This window comes from Candoia aspera, chromosome 3 (genome assembly GCF_035149785.1).
Source record: "Candoia aspera isolate rCanAsp1 chromosome 3, rCanAsp1.hap2, whole genome shotgun sequence".
In the NCBI taxonomy this organism is placed as follows: domain Eukaryota; kingdom Metazoa; phylum Chordata; class Lepidosauria; order Squamata; family Boidae; genus Candoia; species Candoia aspera.
The window spans coordinates 159954047-159972837 of record NC_086155.1 but is presented as its reverse complement, the minus strand read 5'-3'; the positions used below and the strand labels follow the sequence as shown (position 1 = coordinate 159972837).

Sequence of the window (18791 nt, the reverse complement as noted above, 5' to 3'; positions counted from 1 at the left end):
CGCCAATCGGTGTAGTGGAAGACAGTCGGAAAAGTGTGCCCAGCAGAAAAGAAGCTGATTGGCTCTCAGGCCAAAACGGCAGGAAGAAAATAAAATAAAAGGGCGCGCCAGAGAGGAACCATTCACTAGACTCCTTCGTTTCTGTCCTCTTGTCCCAGCTCCCTGCCACCCTCAGCCCTCCTGCACTTCTCCAGCCTCCTGCCACCTCATTCCTCTACTCCCTCCCAGCCCACCGCCGCCCTCAGCCCTCCTGCACTTCTCCAGCCTCCTGCCACCTCGTTTCTCTCCTCCATCCCAGCCCACCGCCACCCTCAGCCCTCCTGCACTTCTCCAGCCTCCTGCCACCTCGTTTCCCTCCTCCATCCCAGCCCACCGCCACCCTCAGCCCTCCTGCACTTCTCCAGCCTCCTGCCGCCTCGTTCCTCTCCTCCGTCCCAGCCCACCGCCACCCTCAGCCCTCCTGCACTTCTCCAGCCTCCTGACACCTTGTTCTTCTCCTCCGTCCCAGTCCACCACTGCCCTCAGCCCTCCTGCAACCTCTCCGCCCAACGCCACTCCTGCACCAGCCTCTCTGGACCCAACCATTGCCACACCTCCCCCTCCTGCACCTTCCCAGCTGACTGTCAAATAACTTTTTTTATCGTCTTTTTCATGAATACAGAATATTACATAAGTTTAACCCCATCCCGTTTTGCCATCCCAATGTCCCGTTTTGGTCTCAAGGAAATATGGTCAGCCTAGTATTGGATCACAATAGAATCATCGGGTTACAGCTACTGCTCAAGAATTCTGAGTGATGAATACTCTGCTAATGGTGTTTGTTTTATAAATATATATAAAAGAATGGAGTATAACAAAAAGAGCGTTGTAATGATTTCTGAGACCTAGAATACTCAATATGGACATGAGAAAATATAATTCAAAATTCCTGATCAGTCACAATGGGCATGTCACTGCCTCTTTACTTTTATTGTCCTGAGCCTCCTTTTAAAAACAGGATTAGAACACTTAAGTATGGCTTTTAAGATATAGCATTGTGAAAGGTACAAATTATCAACCAGTTATATTTAGGCTGCAATATTGAATAATGCAACAAGAGTAAGCTTTGTACAACAAAAATCATTCAATAATTGAAAATATTGCATATGTAATAGATATACAAAACTTTCCACAGGAACAGAGAATGAACATTGATAGAGAATTTGTGCTGTGGCTCAAGGATTGCCATGAAAAACATGATAAACAGATCAAATTTACTGAATTTAAGGGAACAGCTATACGCTTTGATCAGTCTTCTAAAAAAAAACAGAGACCTTGGGCTACATATTCGGAAATAGAATGGGAAGGGAAAATATATGCAGCTGACCAGTTGGTGAGTTAATTACTTTTTGGAGAGAAAGGCACGTTTTAAAAGTTGCCTAATGTATATTTGTTGGGCTGTGCATACTATAAAACCTAATATAAGTAAAATTATATTTTCTGTGTTGATTAAAGAAAGTTTGTTAAATCATTTCTTAAATTGATAATGTTTGTTACGTGCATGGGAAATGATAACATTTTAGGTATAAGCTCCTTTTTTTCAGCTAGTGAATGTTGGCAGAGTGCTAGAAAGCGTTAGGCCCAGGAGAGATCAGAAAAGTCACACACCAGGCATTTCTATAAAAATAAATTTATTTACAGAAAGCACAAAAACCTATTTACAGGCTTTTTACTGAGAGGAGAGATCTCTCTCAGCTGCATACTCTTTGCAAGCTTAAAGAGAAGGGACAAACTAACAAGCTAACTGCCCTTGCTTCAGGCTATACAACTATTAACACCTGAAAAGAGGACAATTAAATTCAACCTCTTCACCCTGCCAAAATGATTAGTTACCATAGTAACCTTAATCTGTAGCAGAAAACAATATACCAAACAGTGAACACATTAGGATTTTTGAGAGCATGTCATTGGTACTTTTAAAAACGGTTACCCCTGCGAGGCTTATATATTCACAGAATGGCTTCCATAGTGGGTGTAACCAGTCATTAAGCATCTGTTTATGTGAAGGCAAGCTTATGAGGTTGCTCCTCACATCTGCTTGGCTTCCTAGCATGTTCCCTAGCACGCTAGCGCTTATCAACTACTGGGATGTAGCTATTCTACCATATTTAGTTTGGAAAATGCCTATGTGGATCCTTGAAGCCTTCTTCTAAGTAAAAAATACGCTAGAGTCTGGCCCTTTGCTTAGCAATTCATCAGTTTCCAATTTATGTTCTTTTCCTTAAAAGAATCTTAAAAAAAAAGGTAGAACAGAGTTCCTGGGCATACTGATTCCCCTGAACACTAGGTTGCCTAACAGTTCAGTTATTTGATTGCCTGTCTTAACATGTTTTGCATTGTTTCCAATGTGAAATATTTTTATATATTACAGCAGTTTGCATCCAAATTATATTAAAACAATTATAAAAAAATTATAAAGTGATGTGTATATCTATGCTTGTGTGTATGTTTGGGTTATGCAAACTCCCTATATATGTTCCATTTTATTAGTTTTTTGAGATAGTAAATACACTGTTTTATAATGTGGGGCTGATCCAATAGACTACCTATTAATTATTACCGATAGGTATTAATTCAGATAAATACATGTGGAGATTGCCTCTGCAGAGCCCCATTTGGAACCTTCTAGAATGTATAGATCTTTAGGCAGGAGTTCTGCCCTCCCTGTATACCAAACATGACTGGTTTTGATTCTCATTGATCCCCTCATTTTTGTCTTCAATAGCCATAGTAATAGCACATTGGTTCTCTCTTGAGCTTTGTCCTTTAATGGATCTGGAATTTTAAGTTTTGTTTTAGTTTATTTTGTTCTTTCTTGTACTCCTGCATAGTGCTTTCTGTCATTTGCCTTCTATCCTTGAAGGCAGATTCTGAGAATCTCAGCCTTGTGGTAACAAATATCTCCTTTTGGATGGGCAGAATCTTTGCCTTTTGTATTCTGGGGAAGACCATGCAATTGACTCCTTTAAATATACCCACGCTGTTACTAAACAGCTTCTGCACAATTACTCATCCAATTTGTGAGCAACTTTTTGGGAGCAATCTGTTAGAGCAGCAGATGTTGAGGTTTCCACAGCAGCTTTGTTCATATTTCTCGGCCTTTCGAAAGTGCTACAATGTCTCAGAAATTGTCTGGGCTCACAACCATACATCATATCATGCCCTCTTGAGATGGGGATGCATGTGTTGCTGGAAGTCCCTCGGGTTCTAGCCTATTGCTATCAACTCTTGGAAAATTGCTCAGTACAGTCCTCATTCCTGAGGAGGAAAAGAACACACACACAAAAGAAATTAAGGATCATGTCATTATCTGTTCTGATCCCCTTTCCCACAGTTGTTCGGTTTAACTTTATTTATAGTCACAGCTATCACAGGAGAATAGGCATACTAGAGGAAGAAATAATGCAGAGAGCAAAAGCAATAAAAAGAAAATTTAAAATTAAACTTCACAAGAATATAAAAGGCTAATTAATCTTATCCTTAGCATGGAACAGATAAAAAATTATCTTTATTCAGTATTGAATGAATGAAGAACAGTTTAGAACTAGTTGCTTACCTAAGATTATTTCAGTAATCTTCTATGTATTTCCACAATCTGTCCTCCTACTCTGGTTTGTGTCATGTGACCTCAAGGTTCCCGGTCATGGAACTACTGCATCAGTATAAGAAACTGAAGAGTTCAGTAAGAATTTTGCCTGGTTAATTGTCTGTGAGCTGTAAAACGTTATGAAGAGGGTTAGGTCAAGAGCAAAACCTGCATGTGTGAATTTACCCATGACCATTCAGAAAACATCAGCTATCAGTAAATATCCAGTTCTTCAGTCTCAAAACATACAGTGATGCTTAAAAGTTTGTAAACCTGTTTGAATGTTCAATATTTTGGCATAAATATGACCTAAAACAACTGTTCTCTAGACAAGTCCTAAAATGAGATAAAGAAAACCCATTTAAACAAATGAATCAAAACAATATACATGTTCAGACTTCCAGTAGGAATATGGTGGCTTAAGCAGCTTCTTTTGAAACAGAGCTGACAACATATGCTTTTTTTATGGATTCGGGCTGGTTCCTGGCGTCCAAAGAATTCTCCAGACCCAAGGAGAATCCTGAAAATCATCCCTTTTCTTCCCCCAACAGCTGTTTCTTGCGGGGTGTGTGTCGCAAAATGGAGTTTCAGCAAGTGACCCGTAATTAGAATAGCTGGGAGGCAGGGCTGTCATCTTGTTCGAGGAGACCAAAGGACTCTAGAGCCAGCCACCCCATTTCTAAAGCACATTATTCTTATGCTTATTTGCTATTTAAGAGAGGCTTTTTACAGTGAAGACCAGCTGTTTCTCTTGGTGATTCTCATTATTTCCTGGGTCTCTTGTTTAAGTGAATGGTGCAGAGGTTTGTGTTCTCTATTTATTTCAAAAAAAACCCAAAGCTGAGAATGCTGATTGTTCTGTCTTCTTTTTCAAGAAGTAAGTGAATTTACAGGGTCTATTGATGATTTTTTTCTCCCTTTTTTCCTTTGGCGAATCTGTTTTAGAGCAGCTGAAATCTGCCTTTACTGTTTTTGGTCCCTTGTGGGCAAGTTTTCTTTATTACTTTTTCCCACTGTGCTGATTGGCTTAGCCATGTAAACAAGAGTAACTGGATCTTCCTTTCATTTTTTTTAATCTCCTTTTCTGAATTAGATTTTATTTTTATGGGAGCTACACTGGGACACTAGAGGGTGCTATAGGTTGAGTCATGGAAGGTTTTAAATTAATTCTTGAGGAATTTAGCTCCAAAATTTAGTACAGTATGAAAAATATTCTACAAGATTTGGATGATGGAGAAGATCAAGGGTTGGAAAAAAGTGGCAGTGATGTCAAATACTTAAAGGACATACTGGATTTGTTGAAGAGTAAGCTGGACATTAGCAATTTGAAGTTAGAAGGAGAATTGGACAACATTGTTTTTCTCGAATATGAAGAAAATGAAGAGAAGGAATTTGAGGTCCCAGAAGAGAACTTGGGGTCCTTAGTATGGGAAGATGAGAAGTTGAAAGAGGAGATGGAGAAAGATCTCTTTATAATGTTATGTAATGATAAGAGACTAAATGGTGCCTTGGTTTATATTGAGGTGAGATGGGCAGCTGTATGAATTTGATAAATAAATCAGTATAATGTTTTTGATTCATTTGTTTAACTGAGCTCTATTTAGTTTTAGGACCTGTGTGGAGAACATGTGTTAGGTCGTATTTATGCAGAAATACTGACAATTTAAAAGGGTTCACAAACTTTTAAGCACCATTGTAAGTCCTGGAAAGAAAATTCTAAGGCAATTTTAAATGGAAAAATCTTAGAAACAATCACCTTTCTACCCATTATATAAGAATAAACACAGAAGTTAGCTACAACTCCCTAGTTACTGAAGCTGATTGCTCCCTACCAAACTGCTCTGTATGATTGCCCAAGGAGAGACTATGAACTGTATTAGGAAATATTTTTGTCAAACATTATTACTAAAAAGCTATAATAAACAGAAGTATATTAATGAATCTTTTTATTCATCATTTACATTTATTACAAAATGTTAGATATTTTTACAAATTATAGCAATGTATTGAAATTATTTTTAGGATTAAATTAAATCTTTATATAAAAAGAAAATGCTGAAGTATTGTTTATGTGTCAGGTGAGATCAGTTAAAACAGCTCCAATATATCATGGGAGAATACAAGTTTTTTATCTGTATGGAGATCATGGTGGAGATGTGTATGCTACTGGTGGAGATGTTCAAATAGCTTTGGTAAGTAAATAGTTTTAAGTTTTAAACTGATCCATTTATATATTCAGTTCACACCTGAATAGGAAGATTTTAACAATAAGAACTGTACTGAATCAGATCAAAGGTTTATGTAATTCAGCATTCTATTCCCATGGATTTCCACTTACCCCCTTCCCAGCTACTGGTATTAAGAAGTATACTGCCTCTATTGTTAAGACTTAGTCGCCATGAATCAATAGCATTACTCACCAGGCATTATCTACTCCACTTCTAAAATGCCACAACTTCTGGTAGTGAATTATACTAGGGTCAATTTGGAGTTGTGTGGTGCCTAAATTGAAGATATTAAAATTACAGGTAGTCCTTGCTGTTTAGCAACCATTTGAAATTATGATGGTGCTGAAAATGTACCTTTACAACCTGTCCTCATACTTATGACCATCACAGTGTTCTCTGTGGTCATGTGATCAAAATTCAGGTGCTTACCTCATTGAAGACCTGAATTCAGTTATGAAAAATAAAGTCCTCTTCCTTCCTTATAATGCTTGACTGTTACCTTCTTTCTTCATAAAAGAGTTGCTCTAGTGTGTTTTTATCATTCATCATTTTTATCATTATCACTTGAGATAATTATCAAGGAGAATTCTGGAAATCATGGATTTATAGAGAGCAGGTGTGATAGACCCCTAGCTCAAGAGTTTCCAGGATAGAACATAAGAAGGTGCAATAGAAGAACAGGTAAATGAGGGAAGGTTATTCCTTCAGTTATATGTATCTAATAATGAGTTAGTTACAATAAGATTGGTGGTAGGTCTTAATCCAAAGCCTTTCCAGAACAATATGTTTGTGAGGAGGAACTTGGAAAACAATAAGAAAGGGGAGTATTTGTAGATTAAATGTTCATAAAATATCTCTGAAAAACATCAGATCTTTAAGTAGTGCATATCTGTGGTAACAAACAGCTTCTTAAAAGTTAATCTATACTTGTGACAGAAAAGAAATGTTACTTCATAGCAAAATGGTGCTAGCCATCATATTTATTGCTTTTTTATTGTTTATTATTTGGTGAATACTATTACTATTTTTATGTTGTCTCTTTAAGAATTCACCAGATACACAAGATGTAAGTGAAATAAAATTAGTGCTTTAAAAAAGTTAACACATAGCTTTTTAATCTGTAAATATTTTAAGAGATTAAGCTAATAAATTCACTTAAAATTTGCCATTTTTATTTCTACTGCTAATAGTTAAAAGCCAGAATCTTAAAAATTATGCTGTGTCATTGATATTTTACTATGAATTACAAGGAAGTACAATATTTCACTACATTTATATTTGAATTTCAAAATCTTCATATGAAGATATGCATAAATATATATAGATATATGTAATGTCCTGCTTCCCTATAAAAGGCATTAATTTTTCAGGAGCCTCAGGCATTGTATAATGAAACAAAGATTATTCCAATAAGCAGACTTGATCGTTGTGTGTCTGAAGCAGTAGTGAAAGAATACATTGAAGAGGAAATGGCCCGGTAAGTTTATATAACTAATAAATTATTTTGTTAATTTAGAAATAAAAAGTAAACACAAAAATATTAGCTTGTCAACCAATTAAATACAGTATTGGGTTATAGATTGATTAATCAATAAATTAATTGACTTAAGCTGCATATTCTGAATATATCTGAAAGAATATTTTTGAAGGACAAAACTTCTTTTCTCCCACATGGTGCACCTTTCATATGTTGAAGCAAGCACCATTTTACATGACTTTCTTTGTGGAAGGAGGACTCTAGCTAAGATTGTGTGTATTTTATGCAGTCTTTATTAGGTTAATATTAATCATTAATTAATATATTAAAAAGCTAAAGACGCCTTTGAGTCAAGTTCAGTCCCTTGTGAATATACACTGTAGATGTGTCCATGTGTGAGTTTTTCTGACAATAATACATAAATAGTTACTATGGCCTCCTTCCAGATTTTTTTCCAACTTCCCAGTCTTATCTGTAACTCTGAGATTTTCCTGATGCCTTCTCATCCAATCATTAACCCAGTTTAATCTATTTGAGATCAGCTGGAGCTGATTTGGTACCACTGCCTGCTGTGGCTGAGCAAATTATTATATTATTTATATTTTTAAAAAAATGAATGTAAGTTACCTAATTAATTAGATGCATTTTTATTTTCTTGTTAATCAATTCAATTCATTAGTGTTTTACTTGGTTGGTTGGTTGGTTGGTTTGGACAATATATATAGATACCTATCTCACCAAAGTGGCTCTTATATTTGTAAACCTAGGGGATGTAAACTGTTATAATGTCTTCTCTTACTAGACTTCCTGATAGTCTGTCAGTAACATGGCCTGAAGGAAATGAATTATTGCCAAATGAGACCAAACATGCAGGATTTACTATAGGTTAGTATTAATTTCAGATATAACTTAATTTCAACTTGTTTCTCATGTATATGTGGATTGATTGTTTATTGAGATGGTACTTTAAAATCTGTCTCACTTTGTTTTTTATGTATGTTGGTTGCTTTGTTTTTCCATAGGAGTACTAAAAATTGAAATACTGAATAAAAAAGGCGAGACTATGCAGAAACTTCCAGGTTCAAGTCATGGAAGACTGAAGAAATTACTTGTGGAACTTAAGGTTATTTTGCATTGTAAGCATGCAAGATCGATCGATAGATAGATAGGTAGGTAGGTAGGTTAGGTAGGTAGATAAAAATGAGGTATTGAAATTCTAGCCATTATCCTACAACTGTAAATCTCATGTGCTAAACATTTCAAATTTTGACTTTATTTATTTATTTAGGCATTTATGTGGCCACCCAACTCTGGATAGCATACAGAAACCACCGCCCAGAGTCACTTGTTGAGATGGGTGGCCATATAAATGGAATGAATTAATGAATAAAGAAAGAAAGAAAGAAGAAGAAGAAGAAAGAAAGAAAGCCATAACCAACCAATAGAAGATAACACGATTTAGAGTTTTTACAAGATTTAGAATGTTAATATAATGAGTAACATGCAGATATATATTAATATGCATATACTCGTTTTCATCTCCATCTTTTTGGGCCAAAAATTGCATTAAGTGTTTTGTGGTATTACAACTTTACCTTAAGAAAAGTGGGAGGGGCAGAGTAAAGCAGCACTTTATGATTAATCATTTAACCATAAATACATGAATAGAATAAATATGCCTCTGGTAGTCATTAAACAGATTTAGGCAGTGATCTACCAGAGGCATACTTAAGGTCAGAAAAAGAAGGCGGGTATGCATATTAATTTATGTAACATTTTGTAATTTGCATAGTATTTTGCATATTTTCATCATTTGTGCATACCAAATCAGTGTATTTCTTTCATAGGCTTTTACAAATTTCTTGCTTTCAGCCATGTATAATGCACATTGTTTTGAGAAACTTTCCAAGGATCAATCTTACCATTAATCCCTTAATAAGTGGATTTTTTATCATTATAAACATATGCCAATATTTTATGAAACCAAAAGTTCTTACTGTATGTGTAGAGATATTATACAAGTTATTTATTTATTTATTATTATTTATTAACTTTATATCACTGCCCATCTCCCCGAATGGGGGACTCTGGGCGGTTTACAATAAAATAACACTAAAAACATAACCACCTAAAATTAGCATTAAAATATACATAAAAACAAATGTAAAATCCAAGTGGAGATGGAACACAATCACTAAAAGGTGCTATGGCGCCAGCCATCCCCAGGTGGAGGCTATGTCTCTCCTCTCAAGCAAGGTGGCAGAAGCAGGTCTTCAGTTTCTTCTGGAAGTCCGAGAGCGAGGAAATTATGTTATAGCACTTAATGTTATAACTGCTTTGTATGTGCATAGCAAGCAACTCAAAGCAATGTTTTTTAATGAGATTATGGTTAATAAATATGTGAATGGTGATACAGTTGTAAATGCAGGTGGGCTGCCAAGCACCCAAATTTTGATCACGTGACTGCAGGGGCACTGCAACGGCCACAACTTGGAGGACTGGTCATAAATACCATTCGTTCAGTGCCATCATAACTTTGAATGGTCACTGAACGAATGGTTGTTAAGCAAGGGCTACCTATATGTTAAAATTATTTGTAAATTGCTTTTACAATTTGTTACTGAGTTTTATTTCTTTTTTATTTTTAAGCAGCTATACTGTATTTTGGAATGAAATAAGGAACGTATTAATGTCACTAATATAGTTGCAAAAATTAAACATGATAGAGTTGAGGGAGAGTTAATAGCAGCAGAAAAAAAAATGAACTGGAAATTTTAATATACAAACAGTTGAGATCAAGTATACCTGGGAGTCAGGTAACGTAAGTGAATATATAAATTACTGATGTTGTATTATAGATATCTATTATTTGTATGTACCCTTTGATGGACAAAGCATTATTATACTATAAATCAATCTGTTATTAATCCTAATGCATTTGGAGAGGGTTGTGTGTGTGTGTGTGTGTGTGTTTGTGTGTGTGTGTAATCTCTGTCCCTCTTTCTGTTTCTGTAAGCCCCTAGTGGAAATGAGGAAATCATTTCGCATATCAGTCAGCATGGAGGGAAATGGCCTTACTGGTTCAAAAGAATGGGTAAGTGCTTTTGCTTTGAGAGTATCCTACATGTGAATAATATTTGATATTTTAAATTTAACGTTTATGTCTCATTATATACAGAAAATATTGTTAAGCTTGGGACATACACATTGAAACTGCAAGTGGTGTTGAGTGGGAATGAAGGCAATGCAACGACTTATACAGGAAGCTCTCTTCCATCTAAAACATTTAAATTTCATGTAATAGGTAAGTTTAACTGATGTACTCTTAAGTCCCTGTTTTTTCATGTACAGTTTACTTGTAATAGATTTCATATTTTTGTTATAAAATGAGATAATATATTGAAAGCACTTTTGAAAATGTTAAAATACAAATGTGCTGAAATATTTAGACAGTTCTCCAAACAATGATTCTTTCAGTCAGTAGAGAAAAATGAATCCTTAGCTTCAATTTTAATTACCTATGAAGAGTGGTTTCCTAGAGAAAAAGTTACATAGAAATATTACCAATGCATAATAAAATATACAAAAAATATGATTAATACTTGAAAAGCTGATCAGGTGAATATTTTTAAGCATTGATTTGTTCTTTTCAGGAATGTGCATAGTCTATGTAAATAGTACTGTCCTTCATCCCCTAAATCAAAGGATGTAGTACTATCAGATTTTTGTTTTATCTCAATTCATCCCTGGGAGAAATATAATAGCAACAGAAAGTTTTAGTCCAACAGTCTATTCCTGTTCTGTAAAACAAGGAATAAAACAAAACATGACCAGTATATAGAATTTAAAATGTATTGTTCTTAGCTATAGCATGCGTTATATGCCTTTTATAATTATGCACTTTGTGTGTTGTTTTGTATAGTCATGCAGTTCTTGAAAATACTCATAGGGTATTAACCTGAGTAACTTCTCTTTAACATACAAATGATATTTTGTGAACCAAAAGCACAAACATTGTCAAAGGGAAAGGTGGGGTTTGAGCCTGTGATTCATTTCTCTCTATTATATTATTTGGAGAATTGTCTTAATGCAGCTCCAGAAAAACTGAGCAGTATCAGAAATTATAAATGATTAATTCCATTATAGTATTCGTGTTTACTCTAAGAAATAGGTATTGTAATCATTTTTACAATTAAGGAGTTGACATTGAAATACAGTAAATGCATAACACCATGCAAAATATATAAAGATTTGGTGCTGAAGAAAATGAGAAATTAACCACAAGATTTCAAATTTGTTCCTCACAACTCTTGGGTACAATTCTGTTCATCACAATTCACCTTTACATCTGCACCAGTATTACCAGTGACTGCTTCTAACCCAGCATAAGGAATGCTGAGTTATCAGTGTAGATAAGTGCGTAGCTAAGATATCCCCCAAATCAGAAAGGAACTATCGTAGCCTGCTGGCCCATGTCAGATCATTTAAATGTGATTAATAACTGGCTATCATCATTAAACTGTACATTGATATAATGTATAAAAGATTTGATTCAATGTGTTGATGGCAGAAAGGGAGTACAAACTCTATTCTAATTTTCATCGTACTGGACATGTCAGTTCATTCAAAATAAAATTTTATCTTTAAAATCATTGTATCAACCTGTTTGTCCTCATTTGAAGACTTATATATGAAGGAAGCAAAGTGTTTCTCAAGATATGCATCAAGAAATGTTACTTAACTAATGAACTTTAATCCAGATGACAGAAAATTTCCCTCATTTTATATATGAGAAATTAATAACTGAAAGCTGATGAAGAAAGCAAAAAATGACGAAGCCCATCAACATTGTCCTTGAAAAATTCCAGTCTCCACTAATACGGCAACATGTCTTTTTCTTTTCTTCAGCGGGAAAACCTCAGAAGTTTTCAATAGGTCTTTTGGATCCTACATTTCGGATAGGGCATCCATTCAATATTCCTCTAGATGTCCAAGATGGATTTGGACATACCACTCAACTGACGGAGGATATCGTACCAGTCCTTGAAGCTAGGTAATAGTTATTATTTCATTTTTATAACACTTGAGAAAAAAATGCTGTGTGGCCCTAATTTGGTGAGTGCATGATTCTGGGCATTCTATATTTCATAAACTATTTATTTGCCCTGTGTTGTCATAAAATTAGAACATTATCCTTTAAAATCTCTTACATTTAAGCTGGTTACAGGCAGCTTGGAATGGAATGGAATGGAATGGAACAAATGTTTCCTGGATCATAGCTAATGTTTTTTTTTTCTCCTTTCTTAATAAAGTGAGAATACAGTATATAAAGTGATGGATGTTAGTTTTTCTTAGATGTGGATGGATGATCCCATGCTATGATACACGGCCATTCTGTAGAGCAAAAAGCTAGCTGAGGATTCTTTTGTCTTGTTTTCTTCAAGCAAGTACAGCTCCCTCTTCTTTATCTCCAAATTTCTTTTCTCCCCAATTTTTTTTTAAAAACCTGAATCAGTTACATATAAGTAGTTAGACTTTGGGATATTTTACTCTTTTGTGTGCACGTGTGTCTTTTTTGTAATGAGAAAATGAGGCAGGTGGAAAAAACTAAGATAATTTTAGGATCCCATAGATTTCATCTAGCATTCACTGTTGTTTTTGAGTCCAGCACTTAGTGAAGCAGAAGGGATAGCGGCAGAAGCTTCTCCCTTCTATCTCGTTGCAAACACACACTATACACATAGAGGACAACAAGAAGGGGATGAGATAGAACATTCCCATTTTGCTCTTCCTTGAAAAGTGCTAGCATGTTGTAAGATTTTTTTTTTAATCTGTTCAATCATGTGCGATTCTCAGAGACTGCCTGGACAAGTCCTGAAGTTTTCTTGGCAAGATTTTTCAGAAGTGGTTTGCCGTTGCCTCCTTCCTAGGGCTGAGAGAAAGTGACTGGCCCAAGGTTACCCAGCTGGCTTTGTGCCTAAAGTGTGACTAGAACTCATGGTCTCCCGGTTTCTAGCCTGATGTCTTAACCGGTACACCAAACTGGCTCTTTTTTGCAAGTTTATGTAAGAGTAATTCTTATCAGATATTTAACTGATAGTTATTGATTGATTATATGCCATCAAGTCATTTTCAACTCCTAGTAACCACATAGATAACTTTTCTCCCAGACGATCTACCCCTGACCTGTTCTTTCATTTCTCCCAATGGTGAACTCACTGCCTCTGTAACTGAGTCCATCCACCTTTCTGCTGGTCATCCTCTTCTTGTCTTTCCTTCCACCTTCCCCAGCATTAGAGCCTTTTCCATATTTGCATAATATGTCCAAAGTAGGATAATTTGAGTTGGTCATTTGTACCTTGAATGAGAAGTCTGGGTTGATTTGTTCAATAATAATAATAATAATTATTATTATAATTATTTATTAAATTTATATCACCGCCCATCTCCCCCAATGGGGGACTCTGGGTGGTCAATGATTCATAGGTTTGTTTTCTTGACTGCCCATGATATTCTCAGGAGTCTTCTCCCAACACCAAAGTTCAGAAGCATCAATACTCTTCCTATCCTGCTTCTTTAAAGTCCAACATTTGCTTCCATAGACTGTCACAGGGAATACCATGGCTTGCACAGTTCTGATCTTTGTATGTATAGACACATCATGGCATCTGAATACCTTTTCCAAGGCCTTCATGGCTTCTCTACCGAGTGCTAGTCTGCAGCATATTTCTTGACTGCTTGTTCTTTACTATTGATGGTTGGTCCTAAAAGGCAGAAGCTGTCCACTATAATATCTTCATTGTCAATTCTAAGCTGGTTGTTGTACCTGTTGTCCTTAATTTGATCTTCTTTATATTTAATTTTAATCCCATTTTTTCACTGTGCTCTTTGACTTTTAGTACTAGGGTTTGCAGATCCTTTGTATTTTCAGCTATCAGGGTAGTGTCATCACCACAGCGCAGGTATGATGTTTCTTCCTCCAATTTTAAGACCACACTCATCTTCTTTCAAGCCAGCTTCCCTTCATACAGTCTATATTCTGCATATAGGTTGAATAAATAAGGAGAGAGTATGCAGTCTTGTCACCGTCCTTTGCCAACCTGGAACCAGTCTGTTTCACCATGTTCTATCTTTATTGTGGCTTCCTGACCTGTATACGAGTCCTCATGAGGACAATGAGATGTTTTGAGATTCCCATTTTTCTGAGCACATGCCACAACTTGACGTGATTGACACAATCAAAGGCTTTTCTATAATTGATGAAGCACCTTCTGACTTCTTTTTGGTAATCTTTGGCTTTTTCAATTATCCAACGTGCATCAGCAATAATGTGCTTTTCTAAAGCCAGCTGGAACATCTGGCATCTCTTTTTCCATGTAGGGAAAAAGCATTATTTTGCTAGCATGTGAAATTAAGGATATTGTACAATAGTTTGCACACACTGTTAAGTCTCCTTTTTTTGGTATTGGAATGTAGATTGACCTCTTCCAATTGGTTGGCCGCTTTCTCCAGATTTGCTGGCATAGCTTGGTTAGAACCTTGACTGATTTTCTTCTGCTGCTTGCCATATTTCAGTGGGTATTCCATCAGTTCTTGTAGCTTTCTGACTTGGTAATTACTAGAGTGCTGATCGAACTTCATCTTTGACTATTAGAGGTTCTTGTAGGTAAGGAATATCTTCTAAGGTATCTTGAATGTTGACATCTCTCTAGTGTTTCGGTATACTCCTCCTATCTTCCTTTGATGTCCTTTGAATTGGTTATTATCTGCCCACTGGCATCCTTTAGCATACCAATTTGAGAATGGAACCTCCTTTTGAGTTCAGAGATCTTTTGAAAGACTTTCCTTGTTTTTCCATGTCTGTTTCCATCTTCAATGTCTTTACAGATATTGTTGTAAAACTGCTTTTTCTCCTCTAACAGCTCTCTGAACCTCTTTGTTAAGTACCTTTCTGAGATGTTTGTCTTTCTTGGCTTTGGCTTCTCTTCTCTTCTTGGCAATTTCCATGGTTCTGACACCCAGTTTGCTTTCTTCTCTTAATTTTTGGCAGACTTTTTTTCACATTCATCCTTAACTTCTTTAAGTTCATTCCATAATTCCTCTGGTTCTCTATCAATGGGGTTCAGGACTTCAAAGTGATTCCTGATGTTCTCCTTGAAAATGGTGGGTATACAGTACGTTCAAGTTCATATTGTGGAAACTGACTGGCTTTCTTCTTCTTTAGCTTAACTTGGAGCTTGCACATGAGCAGTTCGTGATTCATTCCACAGTCAGCACCTGGCCATGTCTTTCATGCTATAATTGAGCTCCTCCACCTTCTTTTAGCAATAGCATAGTCCATTTGATTTCTATATACTCCATCTGGCATGTATAGAGGGATCATTTGTTTGAAGACATTATTAGCTATGAAGAAATCATTGGAGTGGAAGAAATTGGTAAGTCAGTCCCCTGCATCATTGCAGTTTCCTAAGCCATACAGTCCAACTTCATTTTCCTCTTTCATATTTCCAACTTTTGCATTCCAGTCACCAATCACAAGCAGCACATCTTCTGTTGATTTTGAATTGAACTTGATAATTGAAATAATCACGCTCCTCTTCTTCTGCATCAAGGGTTGGAGAATAAACCTGAATGATCATCATATTAAAGGGTTGTCCACGAAGTGTAATTAATATTTGGTCATTGATTGCATTGTAGCCAAGTACTGTTCTTGCTATACCCTTCCTAACTATAAAAAAACACAATTTCTTCTTCGTTTTTCATGTTCTGAATAATAAACAGTGTGATCTTCTTACCGAAAGTGTCCGATCACAGTCCATCTCAATTTGCTGATGCCTAAGGTGTCAATTTGTAGTCATTTCATTTCATCTTTCACTGTGTTGAATGTTCCTTTGTTCATGCTTCTTAGGTTCCGTGTTTCTACTGTAATTCTATCTTTGCAGCTTTGGATTTTCTTTTCCTGTATGGCAACGTCAGCAACTAGATGTCCCAAAGGCTTTAATCTAGCCACTTCATAAACACCATTAGTCCTCCAAAAGATCTTCAACTCTTCCTCAGTAGCATGTTGAGTGCCATTCGACCTGAGGAGCCCGTCATCCGGCACTACATCATCCATCATTTTATATTTTCTATCCATGTGGGGTTTTGGTAAAAAATACAAGAGTGGTTTACCACTGCCTTCTCCCACACAGTATGAATTGATGCCTTTGCCATTGTCACTATAGTGATCATCTGCCTCCAGCATCTTCCTATATCGCTGCTGCCCAAAATAGGTGCCTGCTTGCTTTAGCTGGACAGCTGGGATGACCTTCACACCTCGGGTGACCCTGCTGGGGGTATATACTCTTGGCATACCCTCCCAATGTTCTTAGCTCATCTCTCCCAGGAACACTGCCCCTTCCCTGTCATGATAAGGCAGCACAGCAAGACTTGGGTGGTGGTGGTATGGGTGGTTACTGATAGCAAATGGAATTTATTGCTTCCATTTGTACAATCCAACATAACTGGCTCTATCAGTATGTTTTCTTTTTGCAGAAAGAACAAAAAAACAGCCTGAAGGTCCTTCCCACCCTTACATTATATGATTGTTTCTCCCATACCCCAAGAATTCTTTCCCAGTGTTCATCGCTCATACAGGGAGTAAATCAATCTGAACAGATGCATCCCTAGATAGCAATAGGCTCTGCATATTTAGTTGGCAGCCATTGCATTTGGTGGGAGTTACTGAAGAATAAACTTGAACAGGTTTATGCATGTTAAGCCCAGCTTAAAAATGTATGTCCGTGCGTAGGAGACAGAACAGTTTGTATGTCTATATGCAGATGGAAGATTTCTTTGTCTGTGGAAAACGACTCAACAGTAAAAGATTAACTCTGCTTGTTCTAGTTAGAAGACAAGGATCAGGATTTCTTTCTGTTCTATGAGAAAGCCTTCTTCCTTCAGTCTTATTTTTTGCCTCTTAGAAAAAGCTGTGTTTTTCCATCAGCTCTTATCTTCAGAGCCAAGAAGAGAGAGGTAGGAAGAAGGGAGGGCTGTGCCAGCTGATTGGCACACTGGGAAGGCCAGAGTCTAGTAAGTCACATGGTGGAACCAGAAGAGAGGCCTAGGAGATCAGGGAAGGGCTGGTGAAAGAGCTTGATTGGTTAGATGGAAGACCGAGATGGACCAGAGAAACAGCAACCTCCAGTGCCAGAGAAACAGTAAATCAGAAGTGATCAGCAATGGTAGCAAATAAGCTCAGTAGCAGGGTAAGAGGTACAAGAGTCCTTTGAATTACCTTCCCACCTCCATTTTAGACATGGTGCCAGTAGTGAACAAACCATCCAGGAACCATCTAAAGGAAAAAGGCTGGGAAGAGTCGCATGGTAGTACCTGACTTCCCCAGACTGTAAAGTGAGGCTACACATCAGATCTCCCTCCATATGATCAGCTGAATGGCAGTGGGAAACCAGAAGTCTCTGAAAATATGTTGGGGTTATCTGAACCTCCACAGAACAAGGGAGTCATGGAATTACCACAATAGACTGGGGAGGCCCAAGGAAAAAAGGCAGATAACTATGCTTCAGATACAGGTTATCTCTAAGAAATAGGTAAATGCGTTATGTAGAAGCTTCATTACTGTTTAATTTCTTTTGCTGGGTGTGCTTAAAACCAATGTTCTTTACATCTCTGCACAAGCTGAGTAATTGTGTTTTATGACAGTGATGAATCATGCATCAGGCATGTTCCAGAAGATTCAGTATCTTCCTCTATAAAATCTTCTTGTCCTAATAAGAATAAGCCACACAGAATCACTTCTGCAAGTTGGGTGTCCATATAAATCAAATAAATAAAGAATAATTAAGAGAAATCCTATTTGTAATGGATCACTGCCATCTTATGGTCTATTCCGGTATTACACTGTAATATGAGGATGTTTGCTGTTTGTTTTTGACCAGGTTGCAGCTATATCATTCAAGACTGAAGGTTTGCATTTGGGTGTTTAACAGACTTTTACATGATATTCTTTTAAAGTAAAGCTTTTATTTTGTTTATCTCTTAATGAGATTGGTCTGTTTCCCAAAAGAGGAGCGGAAGAGGTAAAACCTCCAGTCACATACCTTCCCACTACAAGGCCAGGAAACTTTTTTCTCATTTTTACCTTTCATTGCCTATAAGGTAATACAGATGGTGAGGACCCTATCTCTCACATGTAGTATATGGTAGAGGATGCCAGGTACTAGCAGCAGGATATACCAAACTGCTACTCCAAAACAAGATGACCTAGCCAAGCTTCATACACCCAGAGGACTTCTAGGAGAGGAGGTCTTTCACTTTCCAGTCTTTCATTCTATAAATACAATATATCACATTTAATGGCCACATTTAATTTGGTCTCTCAGAGGAATTAGAGAGAAAAAGAATCCTTACTGAAACATAGTCATTTATCTTATATCTTTAGTTATCTTATAACTAAAATTAA

At 36.6% G+C, this 18791-nt stretch overlaps 2 protein-coding genes across 2 annotated transcripts in view; one reads left to right on the top strand and one right to left on the bottom strand.

Annotated features, from left to right (window-relative positions):
• The window catches only part of LPIN2 (lipin 2), a 573775-nt gene that overhangs the window by 397473 nt on the left and 157511 nt on the right, over positions 1–18791 (bottom strand). The gene's annotated exons all lie outside the window — the stretch shown is intronic.
• SMCHD1 (structural maintenance of chromosomes flexible hinge domain containing 1) overlaps positions 1–18791 on the top strand; it is a 104560-nt gene that overhangs the window by 24185 nt on the left and 61584 nt on the right. Inside the window, exons 13-20 of the mRNA XM_063299150.1 lie at positions 1175–1372; positions 5704–5817; positions 7224–7330; positions 8133–8215; positions 8353–8466; positions 10347–10424; positions 10509–10634; positions 12239–12383. Of these exons, the coding sequence (XP_063155220.1) occupies positions 1175–1372; positions 5704–5817; positions 7224–7330; positions 8133–8215; positions 8353–8466; positions 10347–10424; positions 10509–10634; positions 12239–12383 (965 nt within the window). The remainder of the gene's footprint in view (positions 1–1174; positions 1373–5703; positions 5818–7223; positions 7331–8132; positions 8216–8352; positions 8467–10346; positions 10425–10508; positions 10635–12238; positions 12384–18791) is intronic.